Source organism: Camelina sativa, chromosome 7, assembly GCF_030686135.1.
Source record: "Camelina sativa cultivar CO46 ecotype springtype chromosome 7, ASM3068613v1".
NCBI lineage: Eukaryota > Viridiplantae > Streptophyta > Magnoliopsida > Brassicales > Brassicaceae > Camelina > Camelina sativa.
In genome coordinates this window covers 31359803-31385558 of record NC_141886.1, presented here as the reverse complement: position 1 = coordinate 31385558, position 25756 = coordinate 31359803, and the positions used below count along the sequence as shown (strand labels likewise).

Here is a 25756-nt window from a genome sequence, read left to right as displayed (position 1 = left end):
GTTGCTGTTGTTGGTTTGCCATAAAGTTATGTTGTTTAGAATTAGGACATGGACATAAAAGCAAAAGAGTGTGGTCCGATTAATATTTTAATATATGAGAAAAGAAAGGGTGTGATCTAAAATATAGATAGTGTCAGAAGGTACATTCAGAAAGTACAATCTCTTAATGTGCAAGTGTTTTTAAGTGTAACTTATACTTACGATAAATGAATTCATTCTTGTTTGTTGTACATTAGTAAGTGTATATTTAGCTTAGACAGCTGTCTATATAGCATGCAGTACACATATATATATAAGAGTGACATGTCGAAACAACATATCCAAAAAAAAAGTCTAAAATCAGTATTAAGTCCAAAGGCTTCCTAATTCGCTATATTTGCTACCATTCCAATCCATGGTCCATGTGTATCCTTATCATGTTTGGATATATTTTGCTGTTGGCTGGAATTTGGAAGCTTCGTTACTAAATTTGACAGTTTGAATTAGGGAATATCACAAAACAAAATATTATCTACCAAAAAAAAAAAAAAAAAGATTTCCTACCAAAAAAGAAAAAAAAAAAGAAGATGAAGAGCACATCCGTCAAGTTGGTCCCAACGATCGAAGTCTCCATCTTTAAGCTCACAACCATTAACCGTTTTTGCACCATGCTCAAATTCCGTTATCTTTCATTTAAACATTAAAAGAAAAATACATAAAATAAGCTTAACAAACCAAGTAGTATTTGTCAAACAAAAAAGAAATCCTGAATTATTTATTATGAGACGCAAACAAAAATGAAAAATACCCAAATGAATGAATGAATCAAAGAAGAGTTTCTAGAAACAAAAGACACTTATCCTCAACTCAAGTCTCAAACTATCTCTATAAAGCGGCACACTCTCCCCTTTCCCATTTCATCATCATCATCTTCAACCTTCTCTCTATCCAAAAAAATCCTCTTTCACTAAATTAAACTGTTTCATCTAAATCTTTCTTTGACACTTTTCGACACACAAAAAGAAGGAAAAAAAAAAATAGAGCTTCAGTTAATAATCTTTGACACTTTCGTGATGGAACTCATCCCAAATCTTCCCGACGACGTAGCCAGAGAGTGTCTCCTACGCACCTCCTACAAGCAGTTCCCTACCATAGCTTCCGTTTGCAGAGGCTGGAACCGTGAAGTCTCTCTCTCTGACTTCTTACAGCAGCGAAAAGCTTCACGTCATAGCCAAGAGCTTCTTATCCTTTCACAGGCTGAGGCTCGTCGTCACGACAAAGACTCCGCTGGATCCTTGAGGATTCACGCTTCCCCTGTATACCGGATCGCCGTTCTCGAATCCGGGTCGGGTCTTTGGACGGAGCTTCCTCCGCTCCCTGGGGGTCAATCCAACGGACTTCCTCTGTTCTGCAGTTTGGTTTCTGTTGGGCCGGATCTTATTGTCTTGGGTGGGCTTGACCCGGTCACGTGGCAGGCCTCGGATTCGGTCTTCGTCTTCAGTTTCCTCACCTCCAAATGGCGCGTGGGGACGACCATGCCAGGTGTAAGACGATCCTTCTTCGGATGCGCTTCCGATTCTGATCGGACGGTGTTGGTCGCGGGTGGACACGACGAAGAGAAATCTGCGCTGACGTCAGCAATTGTGTACGACGTGGCAGAAGACAAGTGGACGTTCTTGCCGGATATGGCGCGCGAACGAGACGAGTGCAAAGCTACTTTCCACGCTGGCAGATTCCACGTCATCGGTGGATATGCCACCGAGGAACAGGGGCAGTTCGGTAAAACATCAGAATCGTTCGATGTGTCTACGTGGCAGTGGGGTCCACTTACGGAGGATGGCTTCCTCGACGACGCCGTTAGCCCGCCGATCTGCGCCGCCGGAGAAAACGGGGATTTGTACGCGTGCTGGCGCGGCGACGTGATGGTGTTTACGAACGACACGTGGAAGAAAGTGGGTCAGATACCTTCTGATGTGCACAATGTGACTTACGTGGCGGTGAGGCCGGGGAAGCTGGTTGTGATCGGCAGCGGCAAGGCTGGATACGGTGAAGCCACCGTAGGGTATATCTGTGATTTAAGTAGCTCTCGGTGGGTACAACTGGAAATACATGTTGGTCACGTTCAAGCTGGCTGCTTCTTGCAAGTCTAATATGAAAACCAAAAAAAATCTTCCAATCTTTTGGAGTTTGGACCTAACTAAATCCCAACAAATCCATTCGATTTTCTCGTGTGTTAATGTATAAATCTTTTCGTGATAATGAAAGAAAGAAAGAAAGAAGAAGTTTAGTTGTGATATTATATATTAGTGTTAATAATTAAAAATGGCATTTATTCGTTCAGAGTGTGACGTTAACTAATTATTTTTGTGTACCTAATGATACAAACAAATAATTTCGAAATCTACATAAACCTTTTATGAAATTTAATTCAAAGGAACTTTAATTTGGTGGTGGTATTGATTGAAGAACTTTAATGATGGGTTTTCCATAGGGTAGCCCTATTAAAAAAAAAAGATTGTACGTGAGGCCCAATTAGAACCAAATTATCTATAAATGGGCTTCCGATGGGACTTGAGAGAGTTTTGTAAATGATGAAGTACAAATGGACGGCTATGATATGAGCAGAGGGTTTGAAATATGGATTACACCTGAGGGGCAGAGTTCGAAGATAGACTGACAACAGACTTTAAAGATAGATGCAGAGACACCCTCTGTTACAAGTAACATCTATTTAATTTTATCATCTCTTTTCATACACACACGTAATAAAAGAAAAACAAAAAAAGAAGAGTGCATTATATGTTTAGCAGGAGAATTGAATCGTAGCCGTTGAATCTGCAGAGGAAATAGGCGCCGCTTCATTCTGCGTCACAGCTTTGTCATTAAATCCAACGGCTGGCAGCTTTATTACACACGCAAAAAAAAAAAAAAAGATTTATGATTGGAGAGCACTGTTACACTGTACCCTATCACCACAGAGAATTTAGCTTCTTTCTTAACCAAAAAGTCAACATATTTTTTGGATCTTTTATATGAGTCGGCCTATGTTGTTGTAATGTAGCCTATCTATTCATTATTGATTATTCATTCACCTCCTCATACATCATCAACTTGATCGTATTTGTAAGGAAAATTTAAGATACAAGATTACGTTTGATATAGTAGACTTGTCAAATATAACGTATGAAATTTTAGAACAGTGAATCTTAAAAGTATCCTCTTTTTTTTTTTTGTTATACATATTAATTTTAAATTTCAACCTAGTAGTATACATAGCGTGTGTTTTTGGATTTCACGCAGTATTAAAAAATCTAAAAGACAATAATACCATTGTCGTGAAAGTGAAATGATGTCTTCCTTGACTTAATAATGTAAGTAAAATTGCCGCGTATGAAAATAAGATTTTTATATTCTAAAAGGTAGTGGACTACACGCGCCGAAATAGTTGACCTTGGTAAGAAAAAAAAGAAAGAAAAAGCCTAAGGTTAAATGAAAACAGATATTAGCCCTAACAAAAATAGTAAAAAGCAATAGCAGTAATAATAATAATAATATCACGTGTCACCAACTTAAGATTAATTGATAGCCTAAAACTCAAAATTACGACGATTAGGGAGAGAGAGAGGTCTTCTAATAAGTTAAGAGTCGCGATAATTATCTTCAATCCGATGATTAGTGCCGTTAGGAGAACGAAGAGGAAACAGTGGCAAAAGCTCCGGTGCTGGCTCGGCGCCGCTTCTCGGGCTCGGAAGGAAGTAGAACCCTTTCTCGGCTATGGCTTTTTGCTCTTCCTTGTCCGGTGCCGCGTGGTGTTGCTCTTCACGCGCTGAATGTGGACTCACGCGCGCCCAGAATGGGTCGAGGTGAGAGACCGGAGACACGAGGAACCCTCGGTGGAAATGGCTGAAAGGGTCGTTCGGGTTTGTGATGTTGTTTACCTTCAGCTCCATTTTCTTGGATGATTGACGTCGTTCGTGAAGCTTGAACGCTGGCTTTTTTGGGGTTAAGGGAAGCTTCTGTTGTGCAGCGGATGAGGAGGAGGAGAGATCCGGTGGTGCTCCCGTCAGTTTCTGGACGATGTTGCGGAAATTGGAGGGATCTGCTTGAACGAACATCGTGTTTGGGTCGGTGGCGTAGCTCGGCGGCTGATGGTGCTGCTGGCTGCTCATGGTGGTTGTGAGAGATGACACGAAAAGAGATGTGTGTACTTGAATGAAACCTTTAAAACAAGAAGAAGAGAAGATAAACTTGCTTCGTTTTTAATTTGTTTTTGTCTAAAAGACATTCGTCTGCCTACTACGCAATTATTTAAAGAAGACCCTCTTGTGTGTGTCTTTTTTTTTATTGACATTTTTTGCCAACATATTATAAATGTTAGTCATTAACAAAAGTTGCTAAGATGTTTGACTTTGCACGTCTAGAACTTTTAGTTCATACGTTGACTAAAAAACAAATAATAGTTTAGTTGCTAATAATTCACTAATTTGTTTATATGATTCCATACACGGATTTTAATTTTATTTGGGATGATTATAAATTTCAAAGTCAACGCCTAAGCTATACATTATTAGAAGTGTTGCCAATTTAGTATCTGGGAACATCACAGAAGAATATGTGATAAATCAAACATTTTAGTCGGTTCTTTGTTGACTTAGCAAGCAACTTAATTATTATTTTGTCAAAGCATTCCACTTGTCTAATATTCCACGTTATATATTCTTGTACACTAACGTTAAATATATCTTGTTTTCGTAAACTATAACCTAGTCGTGGTTGACGCGTTGATATGTAATACAAAAAAAAAACACAAAGGACAAAGAATGTTAAATATTACTAATGTATGTAGGTAATCGCGTAATGATTGATCCAGACCGTGATATGTAATAAGCATATAATTACCACACGGTCCATGAAATGATAATATTTTCGAATTTTGAATCCTCCTACAGAAATAAATGCAGTGACGAGAAGTGCATCAGAACTTCCCCCTACAAAATTTATGGAGGTTCAAATTTTGAAAAAGTGAAAAATTAAATGAATTATTTAGAGAGATATATATAGAGCCCCGTACGTCGTTGAGTATACATACAAAGCGATAAAGTTGATGTTGTTGCTGTTTTGTTAGAGATTGTGACTTAAGTTTACTTGTTCATTCTTACCTTCATATTATATTGTTATTGAAACGTAAAAGATGAGATTACACCCTATTTTACAATAAGTAGTGGAGGACAAAGAAAATGGGGTATATCCGTATATATGTTATGATCAATACTATTATACAAAAAAAAAAAAAAAAAAAAAAAAAAAAAAAAAAAAAATTAGAGGTTGCGTGAAGGAAGTAGGGCAAAAAAAGCGAAGATTTTTTCTTCGTTCTTTACCTTTGCTTCCAATTGACTCTTTGAACTTTTTGTTGTGTTTCCATTGAAACCTTCTCTATTCTTTTTTTTTTTTGTGTGGCTTGAATAAAATATTTACAACACTCTTATCTTAATTCCCATTTGTCCACTTTTTACTTAGATTCTCGTTGTTTCAGTGAGAACTGATAGAAAAGTAAGAAGAAGAAAAACTCATATTAATTGCTTGGAAGTTTTTTTAATGAAGAAGGTATCAGATATTAATTTTTTGTACTAGTAACCGAAATAACTTGAAAGGATTTTATCTTATAAAAAAAAACTTGTATAACTATATATATATTTTTTTAAATACACTACAATATCATCATCTAACAAAGTAAAAAAAGTAAGACAAAGTTGATCCCCACGTTGACATAAAAAAGAGAGAAGTGAACAACGTAGAGGCCAATGGAGGACTCGTTAAGAGCCCATATGTTTAATAAGAAGCAACCTAAGGAGGCCCATTATTAGTTGAACTAATAAAACAACGAGGGAACACAGGAGTTTTGATTAGCAGAGCATTGTTTGATTGAATTGAACAGTTCAAAAATTGGGATTCTTTTTGAATCCCAGTGTCGTCGTCGGCGAGCGTTTGGTTTCAGTGTAAAGAAATCGAGAAATTCGAAGTGTGGCGTCATGGAATTTGTCGTTTTGATTCCCTGGGAAACGTAGAAAAACCCTAATTCAGTTCGAGATAGAGGTGGTTGGTTCCACTGGCGACCTGGTTCAGAGTAGTAGTGATAAGGGGCAAAGAAACCATTAACCATGTGAAGTCTGAAGAGAAAGGTAATATCTGTGTCTTTTTTCTTTTTTTTTTTTTTTTTTTTTGTCTGTGGTCGACATGTGTGTTAGCTTGAACTCAGTAGTGTGTCATGTTTGATGTTTCTTCTACTGGTACAAGTAATATATATAAAACTCTTAGGAGTTTTGACGGCTTAAACGTAGTCTCAGTGTTTTAACTGTAAATTTGTGAGCTAGCTTCCTTTAACCAAGATATAGATTTAGGCCCTTCTCTCCCCCATTCAGCCTCTCAATCTGTAAGATTCTCTGTTTCTGAAAGATTGGGCCTTTTTATCTATCCTCATTGGTGTTTCTGTGAATCTGGTCAATGTTTTCATGATTTGTAAATCTGGGTTGCTCTTCTTTAGAAGAGTCAGGTTAGATATATTGAGAGTAAGAATGATATATAGGATTTTATGATATTGTTGGAATCCTAAGTTCTGTTTTTTGTTTTGCACCTTCTTCAGGTAGGCCACCAGATAATATAGTGGTGGGCTATGCAGAATGTATGATTGTTCAGAAGAAGAATCCGTGGACCTTTGAAGCGTTAGGCTTTCTGCTTGAGTTTCCCAAGGGCTTGATTTAATGAATAATTCTGAGGAGTTTTATTTGCAGGCATCAGAAACTTAGCTACCAAATGAATCCAGATGATGAAGTGGAAGATATGTTTGTGTTGTTAAAGTGAAATTGACGAGACAGATACACTTCCATCACTGCTGTATCGTCTGGTGCGATTGCATCAGACTACCAACGGCTGCCCGGTGGAGAGTTTTTGTTGAAGGTTAGGCCTTTTTTTCTTTTGGCATTTTTGTGGAAACAAGATCAGACATTGCTTCTTCATGAAATGGTAAACTGTTTCAAAAAAAAAAGAGAACATTCAAGCCTATTTCAATCTCTTCTTTTCTTTTTTTTTTTTTTTTTTTTCCGTTCAGATATGTTTTATTTAACTCGTTTCTTGTTTACTTGCAGATAGCAAATGGGATTAAAGGTATCTTAGTCAAGGTATTAAGGATTGTTGTTATATTTTCCCGCTACTATTAACCTCAACATCTTCTTCTAATTATGTTTTGTTTCACGTTAACAGGTCGCGGCAATAGGGTTAGATCCCTCAAAGCATCTAGGGAAAGACTTAGCCTTCATGGAACCATATCTTTTGAAGTTAAAAGAGTATGCCACAGTTCTCTTTTATGCCTTCATTTATCTATTTGTGTTACATTGGTTCTAAAGCTTCAGCAAACTCAGTTACTTCAATATCATCTACTTCAGGCCACTTTGCACAAGAGTGTTCTTCATATGGCTGGACAACTAGGACTTGACCCCTCCCATGATGAATCTTCGAAACGAAGGCGCAATTGCTGAGCTTAATCATAATGTGATTAATCATTGATTTATCAATCATTCAACGATGTTTTACCAACATATATATATATATATATAAGACGTTAAACATAGTGTGACTGTGGTAAGACGGAGAGATCCCAACTGTGGTAATAAAACAGAGATATCAAATGATTCAAGTTTTAGATAGAGAGATCAGCGAGATCAAATGTTCTTTCCACCGCTTTGCACCAAGACTCCACTTTCTTCTTCCTGATTCCTTCTTCCATAGCCGGTCTGAACACTTTGGAGTTCTTGGCCTTCTCTCCTGACTCGAATATGTCTTCTTCCTTCCAGAATCCCACAGCCAGCCCAGCTGCGTATGCCGCTCCTAGTGCTGTTGTCTCTATGTCCACAGGCCTCACCACCGGGGTTCCCATCAAATCAGCCTACAACCAGTTCGAAAGGAGAGATAAGAGAATGAGTTTAATCGTCATAATCATCAGATTCATACGAGCAGAAAAGAGAAGAGAGATAGACGATCATACCTGAATCTGCATCAGAAGGTTGTTAGCTGTGGCACCACCATCAACTCTGAGCAAGAACTCCCCTTTCTCGTTATCCAGGGAACCCTTTTCACCTGCATCTTTGTTCATGGAGTCGAGAACGTCTTTCACTTGGAAACACATGCTCTCTAGAACAGCCCGAGCAATGTGAGACTTGTTGGTGAACCTCGTGATTCCAATGCACACACCACGGGCGTCTTCTCTCCACCAAGGAGCAAACAAGCCGTTGAACGCTGGCACAAAGTACACTCCTCCTGTAGAATCTACCTTTGCCGCCAAATCTTCGATTTCAGAGGCGCTCTTTATTATACCGAGGCTGTCTCTTAGCCACTGAACAGCAGCTCCTGCAATGGCAATCGAACCCTCCAGTGCATAGTTTGTCTGTGCTTGAGGCCCGAGCTTGTAGGCCAGCGTGGTCAGAAGTCCATGACCTGATTTGATAGGCACTTCTCCAGTGTTGAGAAGAATGAAAGCGCCAGTGCCATATGTACTCTTGGCCTCGCCTTTTTTGCAAGCTTGTCCCAGCATTGCAGCGTGCTGATCACCAAGGCATCCAGCAATCTTGATACCGGGGATAGGCCAGCCTTTGCATATTTCTCCAATGACTTCCGAATTGCTGACGATCTTAGGCAAGAGCTCAGCTGGAATGCCAAGAGTCTTTAAAGTGTCCTGGTCCCAGTTTAAGGTTTTGAGGCTCATGAGCATGGTGCGAGAAGCATTGGTGACATCAGTGACGTGTAGACCGCCATTCACACCGCCAGTCATGTTCCAGATCAACCATGTGTCGATAGTGCCAAAGATGGCTTCACCTTTCTTGATAGCTTCTTTGACGTCATCCACATTCTCCATGAGCCAAAGCAGCTTCATGGCAGAGAAGTAAGTGCTTATTGGCAAGCCACAAGACTCGACAAAGTGAGATCTTCCTCCCGAGAGTTCTTTCTCTAGTCTCCTGTGAAACCAAATCCGTCAAAAAAACAGAGCACACGGTTTAGCAAAACCATGTAAAAAAGGAAGAGAGGGCATGTAAAACCTGCAGATGGAACTGGTGCGAGCATCCATCCAGACGATAGCTTTGTGGAGAGGAAGGCCAGTGGATTTGCTCCAAACGATAGTAGTCTCTCTCTGATCTGTAAGGCCAATGGCCTTCAAGCCACCGTCAACGTTGTGTCCATCAGCGGTGGCTTTGTCGAGAGCCTTTGCAATGCAAACTTTCACACTTTCCAGAATCTCCATTGGATCGTGTTCCACCCATCTTCGTTCCCCCCCAAAAAAAAAAAAAAAAAAATCACAAGACAATATGAAAAAACAACTAGAGATACCACAAAACAAGAGAAGTCATTCAAATTGATTTCGACTATAGCGAGACTACTGATCCATGAATCTTGGAGATGAGGACAAATAAAACAACAAGTCCCAAAACTGAAATACGGACAGATCAATCAGAGATCCGAGAATGTAATAATTTGGAAATACGCACAAAGAATTAAGTCTCATGATCTAGTACTTGTCCATAAGCAACAAATGAATACATGAAAGAAAGGATGATATAAACAAACAAAGAAGGTTGAGAGAGAGAGAGATTGGTTTTAATACCCAGCTTCGGGATAGAACTGAGTGAACTCGACTTGATGAGAAGCAACGGCACGAGCATCATGATCGTAAATGATGAATCTGGTGCTGGTGGTTCCTTGATCGATTGATCCAATATAACCACTTTCTTTTGCCATTGTTTTCTTTGTTCTTGGTAAAGGTGAATGAATAATGGCTTTCTTGTTTTATCTTCTCTAGGTATTTATTTAAAGAAGAAGATCGTTGAGGATAAAATAAAAAAGCTGGATATAAAGGAAGGAAGGAATGGGAACGATTTGATTGATTAATAGAAAAAACTGAATCGAGTCAGAGATTTTGTTGGAAACTTCACCCCCTCTCCCCAGTTTTTGTTATTTTATGGATCCAAAATACAGAGTTATTACGCATTTACTGCTCCCACGCACCACCGGATTAGATGATGATGTATTGATTAAGCTTTCCATTGGTGGTTTGGTCAAGATTATGAGATCATCCCTTGCTTAAATTCAGCTACTCTTGCCACGTGTCTCTCTCTCATTCGATCCTTTTGTAACCGTTTCTATCCGTTGACTTTGACAAACTCATCTGTCTCCGTCCGTGTTCACAGATCTGGTTAAAAACTCTATGCTCATGATCTAGTATTGTTTTTTCTTTCCGGCAAAGTTGAATTTTATTTGTTTATACATATGAACATAAATATTAAAAAAAAAAAAAAATCAGTATAGTCAAATCCAAAATTTTAAGTTGTAGACACTACTTATTTCTACGCCAATTATTGTGTCTGACGCTATTTTATAAATATATAATAGCAGCTTTAGTTTTCTTAATTTAAAGATATATGGATAATCAACTTTAGATCAAAAGGAAAAAGAGGGTTATCTGATTACTGCTCGTATTTAATTCGTAATATACCAAAATTTGGTGATCTGATATACCAATAATATATATAATATCGTGTAAAGACTAGGATTAGTTTTAGTTGTTGTTTCTTCGACTTATTGATATTGCGACAGCCTATGTCAAATACTTAACCACCAAACAAATCACTTCAACCAACTTGTTTCGGAACATCATCAATTCATCATCATCGTATGCTCAATTATTGTATGTTACTTACTAACTTAATTTGAAGATAAGGAATCAATTGTTTGTTTTGCAATATCCTTTGTATTCTGAAATTTTTATTGTTCTTTGATGTTATACAATATGATTCTGAGATGTATCTTCTTATTTTTTTCTTAATCGTAGTAGTATTATGAATCTATGATTTTTGCGCAAATACCAAACAATCGATGTGGCTTGGAGATAATATTATAGAGCTCATCTCATAATTAGAATATGGACCAAAGATAATGTCGTTGAAAGAGTTTTGGGTGGAAGTAGACATAGTAAATATTAATTTACATTTTTACTATAGAATGATGGATTTTGTCCATTGATTAAATTTCTTTATCTATTAGTATCATATATATGATGTTAACGTCTAGAAATGATAAGCCGATATTACGAAATGCGTCGTTAAACAAATATTTCCAATTCTGGTTTCATTCGTAAAAACATGTTTCCATATGACCAAACTCAATTCCCAATCTCCCTCTCTCTCTTTCCACTCTGTATGTTAGTCGCTTGCTTCCTTTCGCCGCCTCGCTGCATCCAATGGCGCCAGCTGTCTCCTGACTCCAACGACAGAGGCGGGCTGGTTGTGGAGTCATTCAGACGTACCAATGGTGATCCTACCGCTTCTGTACCGTCTTGATCCGTTCGAGAATCGGCTCTGATTGGGAGGCAGCTTACCTAATCTTCTCGCTATACTCGAATCTGCTTTGCGTGACCCTTATATCATCGTATGAATGTAAACGTCGAGCCACCGCCACGTGATGACTAGACTTACCACTTTTATGCTATTCACATTGACTTATTAAAAAAGGTTCTATAACTTAAATGGAAATAGTTGATTTGTTTCCTTTTTTCCGTGTTTATCTGACTAATACTAAACAGAACATATTTTGATTTTCCAAAATCAGCAAACCTATCCATCCTCAAATAGAGATCTCATTGGCAGGATTGAAACCAAAATAGACCAATTTTTTTTTTTTTTCTGTCCACTCTATGAGAAGAAAAAATATATATATATTAGAAGGCCAAACTTTAAATTTATTAAGTGAGTCTAAGCCACGTGTATGTGACGTGGCAATAAAGCCTATCCACCGCGATAAATTCTTCAAGACTAATTAACACGTTACAAGTCGTTGGATTAAAAATTGAATGGTTCATATAAGTCAGTGTAGAGTAAGAAACCGTGGACATAAGCGTAGGTAATCCCAATGGGAGCAAACAAGACAGGACTCTTCTTCTTCTTCTTCTAACTTGTTTATAAAACGACACGATGCCACCGAGTTGCTTCACTTCCTCTCCAACTTCATCTTCTTCATCTCTCTCGCCAAAGCATATCAATCTCTCTCTCTCTTTTTCTCTTTGATTTGCGTACGGATTCTGGAGAGCGATGTCGGCGAAGGCGTTGCTACCGGAGCTTTGGACGGAGATTTTGGTCCCGGTCTGCGCCGTCGTGGGTATCGTGTTCTCGCTTTTCCAGTGGTATGTTGTCTCTTGCGTGAAACTCACCGCCGATCGTAGCGATCCTTCTTCTACCGAAGATGGTACGAATGGACACGGGGATTACTTGATCGAGGAAGAGGAAGGTGTTAACGATCAGAGCGTCGTGGCTAAGTGCGCTGAGATACAGACCGCTATATCCGAAGGTCAGACATCCATGTTTAGATCTTTTACGGTTCTCTCTCTCTTCTTTAGATCTGCTCTGTTTTATTAAGAGAACAAATTGTCTTCGTTGGTTGGTGGGATAAAAGTAAAAAATTCATCTGGAATTGTCACTTTCGGAAAGATGAAAAAAATCCAAACTTTAGTCTTTTTAACTCTTCAAGTTCGGATCTTTCCAGTTCCAAAGATGTATATATCTAGTTTTGGATTTGGTTTGGTAGTGCATACTGCATAGCTTCGAGTGTTGTTGTTACACGTGCCTCCCACGTGTTGTTAATCTAAATTGCTACTTAGAGAAGGAGGAGGATGGTTTTGAACTTATTTGTTGTCTTTGTTTAGTCTCAAGCAGCTTTGAATTGTTTATCAAACGAGTCATTTGATTTGACATTTTGCTTTTCCCAATGTTTTGTGTGTGTAGGTGCAACCTCTTTTCTGTTCACCGAGTACAAATATGTTGGTGTCTTCATGGTCTTCTTCGCCGCCATTATCTTTCTCTTCCTCGGTTCTGTCGAGGGATTCAGCACCAAGAGCCAGCCTTGTACTTACGACAAGACGAGAACATGCAAGCCTGCTCTTGCTACTGCTGTCTTCAGCACCATCTCCTTCGTCCTCGGCGCAGTGACATCAGTCCTCTCTGGTTTTCTCGGTATGAAGATTGCCACTTATGCCAATGCTAGAACCACTTTGGAGGCAAGGAGAGGTGTAGGAAAGGCCTTCATCGTTGCATTCAGGTCTGGTGCTGTTATGGGTTTCCTTCTCGCTGCAAACGGTCTCTTGGTGCTTTACATTACTATCAATCTCTTCAAGATTTACTACGGTGATGACTGGGAAGGCCTTTTTGAGTCTATCACTGGTTATGGCCTTGGTGGATCTTCCATGGCCCTCTTTGGTAGAGTTGGTGGTGGGATCTACACTAAGGCCGCTGATGTTGGTGCTGACCTTGTGGGCAAAGTAGAAAGGAATATTCCAGAAGACGATCCTAGAAACCCAGCTGTAAGCCGATTCCTCTTTATCAAAATTTATGGGGTGAGACTCTTTTCAGGAGGTTAACTAAGTTGTTATGCTTCACAGGTGATTGCTGATAATGTTGGTGACAATGTTGGTGACATTGCTGGGATGGGCTCTGATCTCTTTGGATCTTACGCTGAATCATCTTGTGCTGCACTTGTTGTTGCTTCTATCTCGTCTTTTGGAAACAACCATGATTTCACTGCCATGTTGTTCCCATTGCTCATCAGTTCAATGGGAATCTTGGTTTGTTTGATCACTACCCTCTTTGCCACCGATATCTCTGAGATTAAGGCAGTCAAGGAGATTGAACCGGCTTTGAAAAACCAGCTTATCATTTCTACGGTTATCATGACTGTTGGGATCGCTCTAGTGTCCTGGATTGGGTTACCATCTTCTTTTACCATCTTCAACTTTGGTACACAGAAAGTTGTGAAAAACTGGTAAGATTCTCAATTAGTTGCATTTGCTTCTATGTGAACGCCTTTCAAAGATTTATTTAAGTACTTTGATTATTGCAGGGAGCTATTTCTATGTGTTGCCGTTGGTCTTTGGGCTGGACTCATTATCGGCTTTGTTACTGAATACTACACGAGCAATGCATACAGGTAAAGAGATCACTTTGTCTCCATTTGGTTGCCAGTTTCTTTCTCTGTCTCTCTGTGGCTTTTTTGATGACAAGGTGACGTCTCTGTGTGCTTTGGCAGCCCTGTGCAAGACGTGGCAGATTCATGCAGAACCGGAGCAGCCACCAACGTGATATTTGGGCTTGCTCTTGGATACAAATCCGTCATAATTCCAATCTTTGCGATTGCTGTCAGTATATTTGTTAGCTTCAGCTTTGCTGCAATGTACGGTGTAGCTGTAGCTGCTCTAGGGATGCTAAGTACCATTGCAACTGGTTTGGCAATTGATGCTTATGGTCCAATCAGTGACAACGCTGGTGGTATTGCCGAGATGGCTGGCATGAGCCACCGCATCCGAGAAAGAACTGACGCTCTTGATGCGGCTGGAAACACTACTGCTGCTATTGGAAAGGTATATCATAACAGTACCTCCTCCTTCTCAGTGTTAATACAATGTATATAGCCCCAGAGCTCAAACTTGTGTGACTTTTTATGACAGGGATTTGCGATCGGTTCAGCTGCTTTAGTGTCATTGGCTCTGTTTGGTGCATTTGTGAGCCGAGCAGGAATACAAACAGTGGATGTGTTGACTCCAAAGGTCGTGATTGGGCTTCTTGTTGGAGCAATGCTTCCTTATTGGTTCTCTGCAATGACGATGAAGAGCGTTGGAAGTGCAGCTCTTAAGATGGTTGAAGAAGTGAGAAGACAGTTCAACACCATTCCGGGACTCATGGAAGGTACTGCAAAACCTGACTATGCAACCTGCGTTAAGATCTCAACCGATGCTTCCATCAAGGAAATGATTCCTCCCGGTTGCCTCGTCATGCTAACGCCTCTGATTGTCGGTTTCTTTTTCGGCGTTGAGACCCTCTCTGGTGTCCTCGCTGGCTCCCTTATCTCCGGAGTTCAGGTAATATGATCTTATAGTTTACTGGTTCCAGTGTTCTTCTCCTTAGCTTACATATCATTATTAAGATTGTTGGGAGTATTTGAACAGATTGCGATATCTGCATCAAACACTGGTGGAGCCTGGGACAATGCCAAGAAGTACATTGAGGTAAGTAAGCCTTTTGAGAGATGCGTGAATTAAAAAACCTGAAATGAGAGATATTTAACGATTGCGAAACTATAAGCGCAGGCGGGTGCATCAGAGCACGCGAGGAGCTTAGGACCAAAAGGGTCAGAGCCACACAAGGCAGCGGTGATAGGCGACACAATAGGGGACCCGTTAAAGGATACATCAGGACCGTCGCTTAACATATTGATCAAGCTAATGGCTGTTGAGTCTCTCGTCTTTGCTCCCTTCTTCGCCACACATGGTGGTTTCCTCTTCAGGATCTTCTCCTAAATATAATCATGCTGGTTATAGAGGAGGTGCTTTAAATTTTGTTCAATGGGGGCCATTACCAAAACGTAAAAATCTATCTAGATGTTTAGGAAACTCACCAACCAAACAAGTGATCCTAAATCTGTCAAAGTCTTCTTATTTAACTTTAAATTTCTTGTGTCTAAGAGTTTGCTGAAAGTTCTTATCTCCGTACTTGAGAGAAGCATCACAGTTCATAATCATAGATTCCTTTACCAGCAAAAAAAAGTCTCTTTAGATGTTTATTGAATAAAAATACTAAATAACAAGAATCCAGTGATTACAAGAAATTATGTACAACTACAAGATACTAAAATGAATCAAAAAATCATGGATCGTCTAAAACACGTCTATATAATACTAAAAAGTGGATTCAAAATTAAAACAAAACAAACCAATACAAAACGTTACATCCTTTGTTTCACGCGCCGGGTTCTTTTAGAAAACGTAATTAGGCTAAAAAATAGCGTTTTCGGTGGGTTTTTTTTTAGTCTAGGCATTTTGGATACACGCGCTTTACGCGCAACTGGTGCGCGTGTGTTAGTAATAGTATAGTGTCCATGTTTTGTTGTGGACTTTTGACGGAGCCCAACAATCTCAAGCCCACAATTCTATGATTCACTATTACTATATTCAGTTGAAATCGTAGGCCCATAGTTACTAATTAATTATCATTTATTTACTATATTCAGTTGAATTAAATTAATTATATACTTACTTAAAGTTACTCCAATTAATTATATACTTACTTAAAGTAACTTCAGTTACAAAACGTGTTATAGTTATTTTTTATAAATGTATTTTCGAATTTGCGCAGTTTTCTAAACATCAAAATGTTTTTTTTAATGTATAATTATAAGATTAGACTTTGCTCAAACTAATTTACGTAGTATTCAACCATTTTCATTCGCATTGTTACTCATATAGTCATATATGCTATGTTTTCTATATATGTATGTAAATTACGAAAAACATAAAATATATCATCTTATTATTAAATGGTAGTATAGAAATAATACTAAAATGTTTGGACGAACCTTCATTCATAAAATCACCATATAATTTTTCTATAAATCAAAACAAATAATATATTTTATTGACGTTTTTGTTCTTCCGACTCTGTGACACGGTTCCTGGCTCTCATTGCAACCGGTGGAGATTGGTAGCATTTTTTACGACAAGCCGCACATTCTGATACCGGTGATGTGCGTTTACAATGATTTCGACAAATCCTACTGCATTCTATCTCCGATTTTGCTTCGCCTTCTATCACAATCACTGCCAATATCATCATTATCAACGCCATGCTTATTACTTTCCCCATATTTCTACTTTAGTTTTTCTTCTCTTTTTTTTGTTGTTGTTGTATGTTTTATGATTGGGTTCTTATGAAAATGTCTATTTATAACTCTGAGACCGTGATGACTACATTGTTTTTCAATCAATATTGGTCAAAGTTTTATTTGCTTTTATGTCTGGTCTCAATTTGTATGGTCAGTTTTTCAATCAGTAATGGTCAAACTATGATTTTATCAGTTTTGACTGAATAAAAAGTTTATCAGTTTTGACTGACTGAATAAAAAGTTTATCAGTTTTGACTGAATAAAAGTTAGAGAAACAGCACTCTAAAGCCAAATTAGCCATAGAGCAATTTATATATTAAGTAGAATAATCTTTGAGATTCAAAATCGTGAGTTTATTTTTTACGTAAGTTATAGATGGATAAGAGATATCAAAGGTATATATAGTAGGGAACACCATCAGAGTTTCTTAATCAGATGGCGAGAACACAAGTTTAAAGCTGTAGAAATACAAGATGGAACATAAAACATCACAGTAGCGAAGATTAGATAACTAGCAAAAGGGACCAAAAACAAAGATGATTGGAAAGAAGGATTATATTTCTCCTCTGTAGCCACCAGAGCCAAAATAGTCTTTTCTAGAATTAGATATGGCCACACTCTTCTGGTGCTCAAGTTTTGGACAGTCTCGAATACGATGTCCTAGACCACCACAATACGCACAACCCTTGACACCACTAGCATTTGCAATGGTCTCTGCTTCTTCCATTGGATCATTCAGCTCAGCAAGGACAGGCGGAATCCTCTGTTTGGCTTCTTGCAACAAGTGTTTCAAATCGAGCAGTGTGGTTTCACTTTGATTCTTGTTTATAAATGTAGTTGCTATCCCAGTTTTACCACACCGACCTGTTCGTCCTATCCTATGCACATAGTTCTCAATCTCTGCTGGCATGTCATAGTTGATGACATGTTGTATATCAGGGAAATCTAGACCCTTTGAAGCAATATCAGTCGCGACCAAGACATCTTTCTTCCCAGCCTTAAACGAAGAGATTGCGTACTCTCTGTCTTCTTGATCTTTTCCTCCATGGATGGCCACTGCTTCCACTCCTTTCAGTAACAAGTACTCGTGAATATCATCAACATCAGCCTTGTTCTCACAGAATATTAAAACCGGTGGAGAGGTTTTCTGTAGACACTCGAGGAGGTAAACAATCTTTGCTTCTTGTTTGACGTATTCTACCTCCTGGATCACATCAAGATTCGCAGCTCCAGCTCTTCCTACATTAACAGTCACAGGTTTCACCAGCGCACTTCTGGCAAAGATTTGAATTTTTGTGGGCATTGTGGCAGAAAACAGAAGTGTTTGACGTTGAGACTTAAAGTGATCAAAGACTTCCCTTATGTCATCTTCGAAACCCAAATCAACCAACCTATCTGCTTCATCTAGCGTCAGGTACCTATAATAAGGAAAAAAAAGGAAGGTAAATATCATCCTCATCCAACATTATCTAGATTTTAAAGTTAGATGGCACAGCCTTAAGACATTAAAGACAAGAAAGATGCATTCAGAAAGAAACATGAGTGCTGAAAATATATTGAAAGCAAAACAAACACTAACGAATCACACAATAAAGAACATATATGGCAAAGAAGCGCTAAGCTGCTAACAGATCCTAGAGCCAGAAACAGCAAAACACAATAAGCCACAAACAAACAGAAACCCCCAAGAATCATAACTCAGAAAACGAGAATATAAGATCAAACAACACCGCAGGGCAGACAGAAGAAGCAAACATATATTACAATCAGGTTGGTTTAATCATATTGAAAAGAAGCAAAAAAAAAAAAAAGGTCATACCTGCAAGCATCTAAGCTCATCTTTTTCTTGGCGAGCATATCCTTTAACCTCCCAGGGGTAGCAACAACGATGTGGACACCTCCCCTGACAACCTCCAACTGGGATTTCATATCAATACCTCCAATACATAACAAAGACCGCAATGGCGGATATCCAGCTTTAACTAAAGGAGCCACAAACTGCTCAACGACTTCATAAGTCTGCCTAGCAAGCTCTCTAGAAGGACAAACAATAAGCCCAATAGGACCTTCTCCAGGAGCAATAGGCATCATCATCTCTTCTTGGAGAGCAATCATGATCATAGGAAGCACAAAAACCAAAGTCTTTCCAGAACCAGTGAAGGCAATCCCAATCATATCTCTCCCAGCCAAGATCACAGGAAGACCCTGAACTTGAATGGGAGTAGGCTGCACAATCCCTTTCTCCTTGAGGGTATCGAGAACAGGTCTAGGAAACTTCATATCCTTGAAGTTCTTGATAGGCGGAGGGATATCATCGCCGTTAACAATAATATGCCATTGCTTCCTAATCAGATCTCTCTGTTTACTAGACATCCTACGAATATGCAAAGGAGGTTTCCAGCCAGTTAAAAGAGGCTCAGTGTAAGTGATACCTTTGGCGAGTTCACGAACTGACATGAGCGTCTTCTTATCAGATAAATGCTCCATCATCTCTTTCTCTTGTAAGATGATTTGCTCAGTAGCACTGACTTCGGGTACATCTTTCTTGAGCTGAGTTGCTTGAACGAGTAAACTAGGTTTAGCTTCAGCGAGCTTATCCTTTTCAGCTTCTTCTTCCTCCAATTCAGAAGCTTTTCCTTTACGCTGAAGAATCTTCTGCTCTTCCATTGCTCTACGCTTCGCTACTGGAACATACTCAACGTAACTATCGTCATCTTCCATGGTTGGGTTTTCTCAGATATCGAATTCAGCAATTTACTCGCTTTCACACTCAGAGACCCCCAAGGCTAATCGAAACCTCAAAATCAAACAAATTCTGCAAATCTCTCGAATCGCATAACGATTTCTTTCTAGGTTTTTGTCTTACGGAGCGGAGCAGCAAGATAACTCAATGCCCGACCCGGAGTTTTCTTCTTACGGAGCTGACTGGGCTGGTTCTGATATTTATTGGGTTACATAATTATTAAGCCCATTAAAGGTCGGTAGGCCCATTCTAAACCCTATCGGCGAAGTTAAAAAAAATACTATATTTTTACAGAGGTCGGTGGATTGATGCTAATCTAGCGGCGAGTGTAGCTGGTTCCGGTTAGTTACAATTTACAAATCCAGTCTAAGAGTTTCAAACTGTTTTAAAATATAGGATGTTTTAACTAAAGTATGCAGATTAATATAGAATACTAAACTAATCTAAAAATTGTATAGAAAATTAAAAACATCATATATTATGAAACAAAAAACTTTTCAAAAACATCTTATATTTTGAAATAGAAGGAATACTTAATAGTGACAAGTTGTGAAGACAAAATGTTATACATACTTAAATAACAAACTTGGGACTTGGGAGTTGAGACGGAAGAGATAACATCAAAATCTAAAATACTGTTACGCATTGATTAGAAGGAAAACCAAAAGATTAAGGAATGGTAGCAATCATTATTTTCTCGTGTGGTCTTTTCAGATTATAGTTATACCAATTTTATCACACTATTGATCATTACTGATTTCTTCATTGTTATGTGTTAATGCTTTAAATTTTGGTTTATTTATATAAAACCCAGTAAGTTTTTTAAAATATTGATCTATTGAAAAGTATAAAATTTTGAAATTTTAATTAATTTGATTATTAGACATTTTTTCCATTTTTCAATTTTGTATGAAGATTCTAGATTTAGAATCAGTGATTTATATACTTTTAGTATCATATGAACACAAAATACTTTGAAAAAAGTCAAAAACGTACATGGGAGTTGAGACGGAGGAGATAACATCAAAATCTAAAATACTGTTACGCATTAATGAAACGAAATTTAGAAAGAAAACCAAAAGGTTAAGGAATGGTGGCAAACTGGCAATCATTATTTTCTCTGGTGGTCTTTTCAGATTATACGAAATCTTATCCCACTATTGAATAGTGTATATTTTTAATTATCAATTTTAATGGTAAGAAAATTAATTACCATTAAAAAAGGTCAATGAAGGTCAGTTATTTATTATTTACACTGACCGACTTTGACCATTTTCTTTTTAAGAGAAAGCCTCCGTGTCTTCTTCTTCTTCTACTTCTCTCGCCGGCAACGAAAAGACCTAGAGGGCAGAGGCTCAGTTACTATTTTCAGTATTCCTTAAAATAAATATTGCTGTTCTTTCTCTGGAGGTCGTCTATACTTTTTTTGGCTAAACAGAGTCGGTGGTGAGTATACTTTACTCTGTGATTTATCCCAAACGATTATTTTTCATGCTGATTTTTATTTTAAAAAATGTATTTATGTGTTTTCTGTGTAAAAAATTTAGGGGTTAGGCATGGCTACAACCTCTGTAAACGAGAGGCGATCCGATAGGATAAGCGGTTTACCCGATGATCTGCTACGTCGTATCCTCTGGAACCTCTCCACCAAGGATTCTGTTCGCACAAGCCTTTTGTCTAAGCGATGGAGATATCTATGGAAACACGTTCCTGCGCTGGACCTTGACTCCTTTAACTTCCCTGATTATTGGGGCTTGAAGTACTTCTTTGATACCTTTATGGAAGAGTCTAACAAAAATGTGAACTTGGAGAGATTCAGGTGGGTTTATGACGCTGACCTCGAAGAGCATTGTGAGGATTCTTTCGTGTCTCTCATGGATGATGTCGTCAACCGTGGGGTTTCTCATATGACACTTGTTAGTAAGGTTGATGCCCCGGATTCGGTGAGGATGCCTCTCTCCCTTTACTCATGTGCGACGCTGGTGAGTTTAACCCTCTATGGTGTAGCCTTCGATGCTCCTCCTAAATCAAAATTGGAATTGGTTTCTTTGCCTTGCCTCAAGACTATGCATCTCGAAGCCGTCAAGTTTGACGGAGCCTCAATATTTGAGACTCTCGTATCAAGATGCTCAGCTATCAACGAGTTAATCGTAGTCACGCATCCTCGTGATCATCTCGGAGTTGTTTGTGTGCGTTCTCCGTCACTGAGACTCTTCAAACTAGAGTCTATGCGTGAGGAAGGTGGAGATCCTGAGGTTGTAATTCATGCTCCCAAACTCGAGTATATGAGTATCATCAATTACCAATCTGAGAGTTTCATAGTTCAGAGTATTGCTCCTTATGCAAAGGTGAACATCGATCTTAACTTTGATGTGGAGGAGGATGATGATGATCATATGATCCTTGGTTTTCTCACAGCCATATCCACAGTCCAAGAAATGACAATCTCTGCTCGAACTCTAGAGGTAGGCACCAAGCTTTATTCATTCAGTAACAATTCGGATTGTACCAATTTCTTAATTATGACATTTTTCTTTTTCGATACACAGAAGATCGCTGATTGTTACAGATTGGATCCGCTACCTCAGTTCTTTAACTTGACTTGCTTGCATGCTTCGTTGCCTGAGTCTTCTTGGGAAATGTTTGCAACGTTTCTTGGTTACTGCCCGAATCTGAACTCACTCGACTTGGTGTGTAGTGCATCATTTCCATTACTTTTGTAAATTACGTTTTGAGATTCATTTCCAACAATGAAGAACTAAATTTCCTTTGGTGTTGTTGTATCATCAGGAATTTGACGGCCTTCCAGAGACGAAGGAGATTAAAGACTCATTTGTTCCTCAGTGTTTCAAGTTATCCGTCAAGTTTGTCCTTTTGAAGATACCAACCACAGTTACAAAGACATCAAGCAAGATGCAGCTAGCAAGATACTTTATAAGGGAGTGTCTAGTTTTGAAGAAACTGATGCTAAATGAAAGTTTCGGAAACGTCATCAATAAAGTCAAAAAGATTCCAAAACGGGTTACAGGGTGTGAAGTTGTCATGCTAAATCCAGCTTACGAGGTTAATTCTCATGGATCCAGTGTATTACCAATGATCTACGAAAACATGTTCATTCCAAAAATACTTGATCACTAATCAAGTGTAAGAGCTTTTAGACTTTTTGTGGACATGGGTCTGACCAAGACGTTATGCAACTATGCAAGTAGATGAACTTGGGTTTTCTTTTGGTTTAGTTGAATTTCGATGATTTGATCTGACTTTGGTGGAACCTTTTGTAGTTCTCATCGAGATCTCCGGTGTAATATGACTACTTGTTTTTCAATATATGTTTTACAACAGCATCTCTTCCATATATGTTTTACAACCGGATGTCTTTCCAATACCCGTACATTCCTTTTTTATTACGTTATCTACTTAACCTTATATCCAGGAGCCATCGACATTGAAGTAGACAATCACGAAATATTGAAATGAAATTTCTTAAGTCGGGACCTATGCCACAATAGTGATGCGTTACAACAACTCCAGTGACTATTTTCCTCGGTATACATACACATAGTGTATAAAGATAAAGATTCCAAAAATTAAATCAAACAAGCTTTAAAACCCTTCTCTAACTCTTCCCTGTTCAAATTCTTGCCAATGAAGACAATCTTGTTCACTCTGGCCTCATCTCTTCCCCATAACCGGTCTGGTGATCCTTGAAATATGTCATGGACTCCTTGAAACACGAATCTCTCCTCCATGGAGTGGACCGAGAGGAGACCTTTCATTCTGTAGATGTCCTCACTACGTTCCATCAGCAACGTCCCTAGCCACATGTTTGCCTGATGGATTGTGACAAAATTTGAAGATTAACATAGGGTTTCATCAAAACAGTTGCTTTATATGAGACTTTTGTGTGCCTCTCAAGATGCTAATTATCTATATATTACCTTTTCAAGGTCTAAGCTTCCTTCGCAAACTATACTGACTGAAGAAACACCAGGATCATGGGTGTGATCATGAGAATGATGATGATGCTCTGCCGTATTAGAATCAGAGACTGATTAGGTTGTGATGAGAGAGACCAGAATCAAAAATCCATGTTTGTAAAGCTGGAGCATGCAATTCGTATAACTAATCAAGGCTTTCCTAATAACCTTACCATGTTCATCGTGATGATGGTGGTCGTGATCATGGTGATGATCATGGTCGTGATCATGGTGATCTCCTTTGTCATCTTCATTCACAGAGCTTTCGATCCTGATAAAGCAATAAACACCTTAATAATTGCGTTAAGCTACAAGACACCATTATCATAAGTTGAACAAGAAGCAGACCTCTCTAGATCAAAACCTCCAATCCCAAGAACATAATCCAAGTCAACATTTCCGTACTTTGTTCGCGTCATCTGAGCCATGCTATTTATTGTCTGTAACATAGCAAATACGTTAACATGGAACAAAATAACCAAGAACCGTCTGATAGAAAGCTGGGAACAAGTAACATATAATCATCTAGTGAAATACATGAAAAAAAAAAGAGGATGCGTGATGTACCTTTATGCGTTGCACCACCAAACCCAATTCTGCTTCACCAACAAGATCAGTCTGCAACAAAGTACAATTACTTTTCAGAAAGCGGATATGTCAAGGGAAAACGATATATTATGGACAAACGATAACTACCCTACACACTGGGGTAAAACATGGATCCATGACTTCCTGACTACATGTCAATACCATTTGTGCAAATGAAGTTATTTGTAAACTATAAAGTATTTTAGAGAGATTCAACCTCACAAGATCACGAAAACTATCATTCTTTTTGAAACAGTTGAGTTACAAAGAAATTTGGCTACCTTATTAACTATGATACGATCTGCATACGCAATTTGTTCAACAGCCTCATTGACAACACCTTTGGGTTTGACCTCATCTAGGTGCAAACGAGCATGCTTAGCATCAACAAGAGTAACAACGCCGTCCAGTTTGACATCATTGAAAATTCCTTCTTCAGCATAAAAGGTTTGGATAATTGGAGCAGGGTTTGCCAATCCTGAAAAAGAAATATACATCACATACTCATTATTACTCATTCCCCAGATTCTTTAAGCAGAGAAAGTAAGTTTTTGATAAAGGATAAGTAGCTCTAGAGCTTAGAGTGGTACTAAATAAAAATATGTTCCCTACCTGTAGTCTCTATCACAATATGGTCGAACCTTCCTTTCTTCTTATTGACTAATTCTCCAATCATCCTCACAAGATCACCCCTAACAGTGCAACACAGGCAGCCATTGTTGAGCATCACAATATCCTCTGCTCCCACAGATTTAGCAGCAACAAGTGAACCATCAATGTCAACTTCACCATACTGAGAAATTCACATCAAACATGAGTTAGAGAAAAGTCAAAACATTAAAATCAAACAACATTATACTAATTTTAGGCGAGTATATATCAACTTACCTCATTCTCGATCACGGCAATGCGTTTCCCATGGTCTCTGGTCAGTATATGATTCAGCAATGTCGTCTGTTCATCATAATAAACACAATAACCAAACGCTATAATTTCCATGAAGTCTCTCACTATAAATTGAACGGTTGTAACACTTCGCCGGATGAAAATACAGGAACCCTAAAATGATAATGAAATTGAAAATACTCTGACCTTGCCAGAGCCCAGAAACCCCGTGATTATAGTAGCCGGAATCCGGTTATCTGGCGGAATCTTAGTGGTAACATCGGAATCTTCAGTCTGCGGCGGGGCGGAAGCTGAGGCCGAGACAGATGAGAATCTTCGACGGCGACTGGAATTAACCACCGGGGAATAGAAAAACGACTGCGTCGCTCTGAAGGAAACGGTCGTAGCTCTGCGCCTGGAGAAAACCGGGACGGCTGCAGAAGAAGAGAAGCCATAGTTCAAGGCCGTCGAGCAACGAGGAGCAGTGAAAGCGAGGAAGGTCGTGGCAAACTCTAGTTTTGGTAGCGTAGCCATTGTAGTATTGTAGCTAAGCTTAGAGGTCGATGGTTGATTGGCGAGTATGATGAACCTTGTTCCACTCTGTCTGTGTGTGCCTCCTTCTAGATTTTGATAATTTTTTTTTGTTTTTCAGTTGATTTTTTTTATTTTTGAAGATATTATTATTATTGGGGTTCATTAAATATGGTCGTGGGCCGTGGGCCGTGGGCCGCACAGTCTTATTATTGTTCGTTATCCAAACCAAACTCCATTATCTAAGCTGCACGTGGCATTTAATCCCTATTCCCTCCTAGTTCGTGCTTAGCTTCGGACCATGGTTCGT

General features: G+C 38.8%; 8 protein-coding genes and 1 long non-coding RNA gene across 12 annotated transcripts; 4 read left to right on the top strand and 5 right to left on the bottom strand.

The window, feature by feature from the left end:
- Positions 1 to 729: 729 nt before the first annotated feature.
- Positions 730 to 2319, top strand: LOC104703399 (F-box/kelch-repeat protein At1g80440). The gene has a single exon (XM_010419405.3). The coding sequence runs from the start codon at positions 1053 to 1055 to the stop codon at positions 2127 to 2129; it is 1077 nt and encodes a 358-aa protein (XP_010417707.1). The 5' UTR covers positions 730 to 1052; the 3' UTR covers positions 2130 to 2319.
- Positions 2320 to 3368: 1049 nt separating this feature from the next.
- On the bottom strand, positions 3369 to 4289 carry LOC104714334 (VQ motif-containing protein 11). Its single transcript, XM_010431653.3, has one exon. It carries the CDS (start codon positions 4146 to 4148, stop codon positions 3618 to 3620), a length of 531 nt encoding a protein of 176 aa, XP_010429955.2. The 5' UTR covers positions 4149 to 4289; the 3' UTR covers positions 3369 to 3617.
- A 1404-nt stretch (positions 4290 to 5693) lies between these two features.
- Positions 5694 to 7918, top strand: LOC104703396 (uncharacterized). 2 transcript variants are annotated; one of them, XR_015561404.1, is made up of 5 exons: positions 5694 to 6158; positions 6620 to 6933; positions 7122 to 7154; positions 7237 to 7319; positions 7419 to 7918. It is a non-coding gene; the product is annotated as an uncharacterized LOC104703396 (long non-coding RNA). The 2 variants fall into 2 exon arrangements; XR_754203.3 differs by having other exon boundaries at positions 5881 to 6158; positions 6620 to 6999.
- Positions 7561 to 10081, bottom strand: LOC104703397 (glycerol kinase). Its single transcript, XM_010419403.3, has 4 exons — positions 9629 to 10081; positions 9066 to 9287; positions 8018 to 8984; positions 7561 to 7918 (listed from the first exon to the last, which is right to left on the bottom strand). The coding sequence occupies exons 1-4, from the start codon at positions 9760 to 9762 to the stop codon at positions 7673 to 7675; spliced, it is 1569 nt and encodes a 522-aa protein (XP_010417705.2). The 5' UTR covers positions 9763 to 10081; the 3' UTR covers positions 7561 to 7672.
- A 1764-nt stretch (positions 10082 to 11845) lies between these two features.
- LOC104703395 (pyrophosphate-energized vacuolar membrane proton pump 1) lies at positions 11846 to 15728 on the top strand. The gene is made up of 8 exons (XM_087457504.1): positions 11846 to 12363; positions 12798 to 13372; positions 13451 to 13830; positions 13909 to 13995; positions 14095 to 14425; positions 14513 to 14923; positions 15011 to 15070; positions 15152 to 15728. The coding sequence occupies exons 1-8, from the start codon at positions 12108 to 12110 to the stop codon at positions 15359 to 15361; spliced, it is 2310 nt and encodes a 769-aa protein (XP_087313630.1). The 5' UTR covers positions 11846 to 12107; the 3' UTR covers positions 15362 to 15728.
- Positions 15729 to 16349: 621 nt separating this feature from the next.
- On the bottom strand, positions 16350 to 16758 carry LOC109125684 (uncharacterized). The gene has a single exon (XM_019228021.2). The coding sequence runs from the start codon at positions 16701 to 16703 to the stop codon at positions 16473 to 16475; it is 231 nt and encodes a 76-aa protein (XP_019083566.1). The 5' UTR covers positions 16704 to 16758; the 3' UTR covers positions 16350 to 16472.
- A 338-nt stretch (positions 16759 to 17096) lies between these two features.
- LOC104703394 (DEAD-box ATP-dependent RNA helicase 35) lies at positions 17097 to 19645 on the bottom strand. Its single transcript, XM_010419401.3, has 2 exons — positions 18542 to 19645; positions 17097 to 18140 (listed from the first exon to the last, which is right to left on the bottom strand). The coding sequence occupies exons 1-2, from the start codon at positions 19441 to 19443 to the stop codon at positions 17276 to 17278; spliced, it is 1767 nt and encodes a 588-aa protein (XP_010417703.1). The 5' UTR covers positions 19444 to 19645; the 3' UTR covers positions 17097 to 17275.
- Positions 19646 to 20676: 1031 nt separating this feature from the next.
- On the top strand, positions 20677 to 22806 carry LOC104703392 (F-box/FBD/LRR-repeat protein At1g80470). Of its 2 annotated transcripts, none has more exons than XM_010419399.3 (4): positions 20677 to 20911; positions 21013 to 21930; positions 22015 to 22155; positions 22256 to 22806. In XM_010419399.3, the coding sequence occupies exons 2-4, from the start codon at positions 21022 to 21024 to the stop codon at positions 22601 to 22603; spliced, it is 1398 nt and encodes a 465-aa protein (XP_010417701.1). In that variant the 5' UTR covers positions 20677 to 20911; positions 21013 to 21021; the 3' UTR covers positions 22604 to 22806. The 2 variants fall into 2 exon arrangements, with proteins under 2 accessions (XP_010417701.1, XP_010417702.1); XM_010419400.3 differs by having other exon boundaries at positions 20714 to 20911; positions 22018 to 22155.
- A 125-nt stretch (positions 22807 to 22931) lies between these two features.
- LOC104703391 (uncharacterized) lies at positions 22932 to 25580 on the bottom strand. 2 transcript variants are annotated; one of them, XM_019228020.2, is made up of 9 exons: positions 25123 to 25580; positions 24919 to 24984; positions 24643 to 24823; positions 24312 to 24508; positions 24010 to 24060; positions 23791 to 23882; positions 23616 to 23713; positions 23404 to 23513; positions 22932 to 23295 (listed from the first exon to the last, which is right to left on the bottom strand). In XM_019228020.2, exons 1-9 carry the CDS (start codon positions 25447 to 25449, stop codon positions 23053 to 23055), a joined length of 1365 nt encoding a protein of 454 aa, XP_019083565.1. In that variant the 5' UTR covers positions 25450 to 25580; the 3' UTR covers positions 22932 to 23052. The 2 variants fall into 2 exon arrangements, with proteins under 2 accessions (XP_019083565.1, XP_010417700.1); XM_010419398.3 differs by having other exon boundaries at positions 23404 to 23492.
- Positions 25581 to 25756: the final 176 nt, after the last annotated feature.

What these genes read in the sequence shown, in the direction of transcription:
- LOC104703399 (XM_010419405.3), top strand. Translation starts at nt 1,053, where the DNA reads ATGGAACTCATCCCAAATCTTCCCGACGACGTAGCCAGAGAGTGTCTC.
- LOC104714334 (XM_010431653.3), bottom strand. Translation starts at nt 4,148, where the DNA reads ATGAGCAGCCAGCAGCACCATCAGCCGCCGAGCTACGCCACCGACCCA.
- LOC104703397 (XM_010419403.3), bottom strand. Translation starts at nt 9,762, where the DNA reads ATGGCAAAAGAAAGTGGTTATATTGGATCAATCGATCAAGGAACCACC. An exon ending in CAGTTCTATCCCGAAGCTGG is followed by an intron (nt 9,288 to 9,628) that starts GTATTAAAACCA and finishes GGGGGAACGAAG; the next exon opens with ATGGGTGGAACACGATCCAA. An exon ending in ACCTTCTGATGCAGATTCAG is followed by an intron (nt 7,919 to 8,017) that starts GTATGATCGTCT and finishes AACTGGTTGTAG; the next exon opens with GCTGATTTGATGGGAACCCC.
- LOC104703395 (XM_087457504.1), top strand. Translation starts at nt 12,108, where the DNA reads ATGTCGGCGAAGGCGTTGCTACCGGAGCTTTGGACGGAGATTTTGGTC. An exon ending in ACGATCCTAGAAACCCAGCT is followed by an intron (nt 13,373 to 13,450) that starts GTAAGCCGATTC and finishes TATGCTTCACAG; the next exon opens with GTGATTGCTGATAATGTTGG. An exon ending in CTACTGCTGCTATTGGAAAG is followed by an intron (nt 14,426 to 14,512) that starts GTATATCATAAC and finishes TTTTTATGACAG; the next exon opens with GGATTTGCGATCGGTTCAGC.
- LOC109125684 (XM_019228021.2), bottom strand. Translation starts at nt 16,703, where the DNA reads ATGGGGAAAGTAATAAGCATGGCGTTGATAATGATGATATTGGCAGTG.
- LOC104703394 (XM_010419401.3), bottom strand. Translation starts at nt 19,443, where the DNA reads ATGGAAGATGACGATAGTTACGTTGAGTATGTTCCAGTAGCGAAGCGT. An exon ending in ATGAGCTTAGATGCTTGCAG is followed by an intron (nt 18,141 to 18,541) that starts GTATGACCTTTT and finishes TCCTTATTATAG; the next exon opens with GTACCTGACGCTAGATGAAG.
- LOC104703392 (XM_010419399.3), top strand. Translation starts at nt 21,022, where the DNA reads ATGGCTACAACCTCTGTAAACGAGAGGCGATCCGATAGGATAAGCGGT. An exon ending in TCTCTGCTCGAACTCTAGAG is followed by an intron (nt 21,931 to 22,014) that starts GTAGGCACCAAG and finishes TTCGATACACAG; the next exon opens with AAGATCGCTGATTGTTACAG. An exon ending in ATCTGAACTCACTCGACTTG is followed by an intron (nt 22,156 to 22,255) that starts GTGTGTAGTGCA and finishes TTGTATCATCAG; the next exon opens with GAATTTGACGGCCTTCCAGA.
- LOC104703391 (XM_019228020.2), bottom strand. Translation starts at nt 25,449, where the DNA reads ATGGCTACGCTACCAAAACTAGAGTTTGCCACGACCTTCCTCGCTTTC. An exon ending in GGTTTCTGGGCTCTGGCAAG is followed by an intron (nt 24,985 to 25,122) that starts GTCAGAGTATTT and finishes TATGATGAACAG; the next exon opens with ACGACATTGCTGAATCATAT. An exon ending in CCATCATCACGATGAACATG is followed by an intron (nt 23,514 to 23,615) that starts GTAAGGTTATTA and finishes CAACCTAATCAG; the next exon opens with TCTCTGATTCTAATACGGCA.